A 5,580-nucleotide genomic window follows, 5' to 3' on the forward strand; every position below is an offset into this window, starting at 1 on the left:
AGTTCCCATATAAAAGGGCAGAAGTTGTTTTGAGAAAAGAAAACACTATTACTATAAGCACCTACCATGGATGTGTCTTCATACCAAATTTTAAAGTCATGTGACCTATGACCCCGAAGTTATGGCTGATTAAAAATTTCACATCTATACGATGTGGCACGCCCCTTTAACAAAAGTAGGTATATCCACTTTACTCTAAGCATCTACCATAGATATGCATATCAGTACACCAAGTTTCAAGACTGATTAAAAATGTCAAGCCTATGGGGGTGCCACGCCCCCTTGTCAGACCCCCTTTTTTATCCTATGCCATGTCCGAGGTCACTGTCTAGATATCAGTTAAAGCCCCATGAAAATCCATTCAGCAGTTCCAGAGATTAGTGAGTTCAAACAGACAAACAAATAAAAGCTTGTAAAAACATATAGCTTTTCTAAAGTTGTATTATAGTAATAGACAGTCTATTTTCACCAAAGTTAAGAGGCCAGGTAAGTTGGAAGAATTTTAACTTAAGGTGATAGTGACGTGCAATAAATAATGTCAATGAAATTAATGTCAGTAACATTAATACACAGGCCAAAAGTCAATTGACATTAAGTCACTTTGGAATTGATTCACCTTCTAAAAGTGAAGTATGTATTGTTATGAAAATGCATTTTTATAGCCGATCCGGTAAATTGTTACCAAAATTGGTAGAAAAAATGTGGGTAAATTTTTTCTCTTTTTGGTAGATTTTTGTTGAATTATATGGTTTGAATAACAAATAAAATTTTTGGTTCCCGCTTTATTTTTCGTAGTTATCTTCATAATATAAATTTCTTTCCAAAAGTGTAGTCTACTTTATTACATTAATTTTCGAACGCCCTAATGCACACTTTTTATATACAAACGTATAAATGTAGATACATATCGTCGCTTGGCGCACAATACCACAAATACGATAAATGCAATACCGCGTTTAAGATAGTCCGAAAATTTCACTAAAGAGCGAAGAAACTTATTTTTTTCAAAACTTTTGAATGTTTTCCTAACTGAACTTACTAAATATGAGATGCACTATTAAATTTGTGAAGTAGGGAAGCATTGACACACCAAAACAAATTTTTTCTATGCCACCTCATACGTGGTATTGCATTTTGCGGATACGAGGTATTGCGCTCCAAGCGACGATATATCGATTTTACTAGAACCCCGAGAAGCTTTTGATTTCCTAAATATTTTAAATGATTATTAAAATAAAAAGAAAAAATGGACAGGTATATCATTACGCGCACTATGACTGTTCACTAAAAAAAATTAATCAAAGCAATCTTTTATCAATAGCAATTGTTAAATAAAAAGAACCACAAAAAGCTGGCGGCAAAAAATTTAAAAAAATCAACAGTAATTTTCAGCTGCACGGTTTTGGTTATACTCAAATATTATGGGCTATAAAACTCCATACCTTAAATATTTCGAAAAATTCAGAGTAAAAGATTAGACTAAAATTTTTGGAAGCGCAAACAATATTCTTGTATAAAAAAAAATCAAAAAAAAATTTCTTAAAAAAATGGCGAATATTAAAAAAAAAACCAAGCGGTTTTTGTGTCAAGGTATTTGTCTATAATAACTCCAATTGAATTTTTTTCAAATGATGAAGTTTCGGTTGAATGAAACTGATAATAAGCCATTAATATGATTTAATATGATCTCAAATACGGAACCTATAATTAGTTAAATAAAAAGTTCCTTGAAAACTATTTTAATTCTTATTGAAATAATTAAAAAAATAACAAAACTATAGTTTTTATTAAAATAACTTAAAAAGGCTGGTTTATTTAGAAAAAGATTTTGTTAGATATTTTCCAGGTTTAGTAGATTTTTTTCACGTGGATGGTAAGTATTTTTTTCGCCAGTGGCAACAGTGGTTACTACTTTTGAGCACAGCTTATATGAGTCCCACTGTGCACTGTCAGCAAAAATCAACGGAATTTTTGTGCACTTTAGGCTTTTATTTTATTTCGATGCAAAATTTTGATCCATGACTTATATAGTTTTTGATATAGAGTGAACAATAATATAATAATTGAAATTAAACAATAAACAACTAAATAACCAAAACTTGTCAATATATTGCGAAATTTTAATTATTTTGAAAAATAAACCCAAATTGAACCTAACGACATTCCCTAATTATAATTACAAGCATTAAAAAATGGCTACGTTTCAGTGAGATTTGCTACATTTTTTGCAAAAAAAAAAATTAGTTATTGGCAACACTGGTCGCGATGCGTGGTAAGGCGGCGCGAACACGGACCGTCTTGGTGTTATGCGCTTCAAAGTTCTATACCATGTTCATTGTATGTGTATAGTATGCTAGAAGTGTATTTTGTCAATATTGTTTAATAGAGGAATAATGTCCATGGATATAATAATGTTATTTCACAATGACAATGTTTCATTTTTGGCCTGTGTATTAATGCCCTTGACTTTAATTCCCTTTTCAATTGTGTATTAATGTCAGTATCTTTAATTCCATTGACATTATTGCGCATCACCGAGGTGATGGGAAGGTTTTCATTACTAACTTTTTGATTTTTTAAATTTGTTTGTTTGTACTTAACATTTGAAATTACCCCGTCGAAGTGCTAATCTCCCTTTTTCACTAGAACTAAACTGCAGTTAAGGCTTGGTGGAAATGAACTATTAGTTTGAAAATAAATGAAAATAATATGTGTAAATAAATACCTAATATTTATGAAACCCTTTTCTATTTAACGGGTCACTCTTATAAACCATCGATATCGATGGTTACCGGTTACCTACAAAACTATCGAAAACCATCGATGGTGCCACTATCGATGGGTTTGCAGCACCACTGGCCGCGCATGCACACATACATATGTACATATATACTTAAAGTTTACAAATTTTAAACTAAATGTATATGGTGTAGCAAACAGATATATTTCGTTTATCTATGTATATGGTGTAGGTACTTAGTTTTTTGACATACAAAATATTAATGCAAGTCGAAAGTTTTCTTTTTTAATTTTGGCTAGCTAACTATCACACTAATTAAAATTCATTTCTGAATATCTACGTATATGAGTATATCTTTGTCCATTGTTAGTCACTTTAATCTTCGTATTGATTGCAGTAGGACAAAATCTCATTGTAGGTGCAAGCCTTGCTGCAACATTCATCGTACACACCGCCACGGCGACGACGAGTCTTGGCCAATGTGTCAACTTGGTTGCCATGAATCTTAGCCAAGAAAGGGAAATTTGCAAAGGGAAAGGGCATCGCAGGCTCCAACTCATTACTGCCAAGATTATCCCATTCCACTGCAATTTTTGTATATTGAGAATATTTAGATTGAATTATTCGATTGATAAACATACAAATTTATTTTTTTTAATATACTCACTAGACTTCTTGAATTTTGTGTTAAAGCCATGAACGCATAGGGTACTGAGCACGGCATCCAACGCCGGACCGCAAACGGTTCGAAGACCAGTACCTGGTTGCAAAGTTATAGATATAACCAGAACGAACGCGCATATTTTTAACCAGTTTAATACAATCATGTTGGATTATTTAAGCAAATGTATTTAACTTAGACAAAATTATTATTTGAAATAACTTTTCTCTGAAGATGCGCAAGGTAACTGTTGGAATCTACAATTTCTTACTTTGCTTTTATACTGGCAAACTAAGCCAAGTGGCTTCGCTACATTGCCGTATATGTATATATGTCGGTTAAACTCACTTCATTCGCATCTGTGCGTAAATTAACCAAGGTCGTTTGAGACTAAAATATAAACACAAATATATTTAGAGCAACAATTCTGGTTAAGTGTTGCATATTTATGAGCGCACACGTTGTGGCACATATACATACATACAATGTACTAGGTAAGTGTATACGTAAGTCGATATATGAGTTGTTGGCAGAAGGCATTGATGCAAAAAAATTTGCGAGCTAAGGTAACACATACGAATTTCAAAAACATTTCGTCTATGCCTTTAAGACCACGAAACTTCGATCTAAAAGAGGTTGGTTGTTTTTATTTGGCTTTTTAACTATATTCATATTCACGCAAACGGCAGTTCGCGCGAGTGACGAAAGCAGCCATAGTAACATGCTGAACTCCTATACATACACGAGATTTGGAAGTTTTGAGGAGGAAAAAAAGCTCCGGAACCAGTGTCCGGAGGATGCATCAGACAAGGCCGAGCATACTTTGAACTGACATCAAATAATAATGTAGAAACATTTTAGTTACAGGGCAGTTGAGAAGTACATGTGCGAAATTTCATAAATTTAAGAGCAAGCCTAAACATAATGCACTTCTATACATCCGCTGAATGTTCTCAATGTTTTCTAGTTTCCGACTTTAAGATTCCTAGTTCGGCTTTATAAATTTTTCAGTTAGATCAAAAGATCTGCCCTCCAACAGCGCACGTGCGGCCAAAATCCAAAAGTGCGGGCAAAATGGGAAAACAAGTTTCTAGATAAGGCTTTCTCATGACTGAGTTGGCTAAAGGGATCCTCTAAGATGCGAAAACCGTTCATAGTAACGGCTGAACGTAGCCAAAGTTGCCACTTTATTTTCAGGCAGAATGTGGCGAAGGCCAAGCTCAACATTGTGGTTGATTTGAAAGGGAAAAGTTATAAACGTGTAGAAGAATTTTGAATAGGGAAAATCCAATAAAACAATGGAATCTACGTCTGAAGCTTAATAAATTACATGAAAGTTTTTAAGAATATCAACACAGTAACAGATTTTTTGTAAGAAACAGAAATATAATGATATTTTTAACCGACTTCAAAAGAAGGGGAGGTTACCAATTCGTCGGAATATATTTTTTTATGTCTGTTATTGCAGAATTTTTTTTTTAAGGAAAGTTGGTTGGTTTAGATCCGATTGTTGGATCATGAAGAAATTAACGGATAGTCTTAAATTTTTTAAGCGAGAATTGAAGTCGTTTTTGTTTTTTTCTTAAAAATTACTTGATTTTCTTTTTTTAGAAAATTTGTGTTGTTAAAGGAAAGCTGTCGGATGCTGCCTTTAAATCTATTGGTGGTTACTCAGAAAGGTATTACATACTTAATAAAACAAAATACAGCTGTTTAAATCTACCATTGGAATTTTAATGTACTTTTTAACACGCTTTTTTAACTGCACCTGTATGTACAAAACTTCGAGCTTTTAAAGTAGATTTCTTACAAAGTTTTTGAGTATGCACTTTTAAAGCCCATTCCGGCGTTGTGAAATAGTAGCGCACACTGCTAACTACTACACCACAGCGGCCGCCTACTTTATTATACCAAAATTATGTTGGCTATAATATTTCATACCCAAAATTTTTATAAGAAATCAAATGAAAAAGCTCGAAATTTACCAGATGCCATATTGGTTTCGCCATTATGAAGTTCGCAAATCTGACAGCGGTTTCGTAATTAGCGACCCCGGAAACTTCCTAGTACGAAATTGCGAATCATTTTTCTAAAGCTTCGAATTTTGACCGCACTTTTGGATGGCGAAATAATCGGGAAAATTTTAGTTTGGCATCCCCCGCGTACAAAAAAAAGGTGG

At 33.3% G+C, this 5,580-nt stretch overlaps 1 protein-coding gene across 1 annotated transcript; it reads right to left on the minus strand.

Moving 5' to 3' along the window:
• Positions 1 to 2,925: 2,925 nt before the first annotated feature.
• Positions 2,926 to 3,678, minus strand: LOC108382327 (probable insulin-like peptide 3). The gene is made up of 2 exons (XM_017638712.1): positions 3,408 to 3,678; positions 2,926 to 3,324 (listed from the first exon to the last, which is right to left on the minus strand). The coding sequence occupies exons 1-2, from the start codon at positions 3,565 to 3,567 to the stop codon at positions 3,116 to 3,118; spliced, it is 369 nt and encodes a 122-aa protein (XP_017494201.1). The 5' UTR covers positions 3,568 to 3,678; the 3' UTR covers positions 2,926 to 3,115.
• Positions 3,679 to 5,580: the final 1,902 nt, after the last annotated feature.

Source organism: Rhagoletis zephyria, unplaced genomic scaffold (assembly GCF_001687245.7).
Source record: "Rhagoletis zephyria isolate East Lansing unplaced genomic scaffold, Rhagoletis_zephyria_1.1 Rzeph_scaffold_26329, whole genome shotgun sequence".
NCBI lineage: Eukaryota > Metazoa > Arthropoda > Insecta > Diptera > Tephritidae > Rhagoletis > Rhagoletis zephyria.

Coding starts and splice junctions, on each gene's coding strand:
- LOC108382327 (XM_017638712.1), bottom strand. CDS start 3,567: ATGATTGTATTAAACTGGTTAAAAATATGCGCGTTCGTTCTGGTTATA. Junction 3,325..3,407: donor CACAAAATTCAAGAAGTCTA/GTGAGTATATTA, acceptor CAAAAATTGCAG/TGGAATGGGATAATCTTGGC.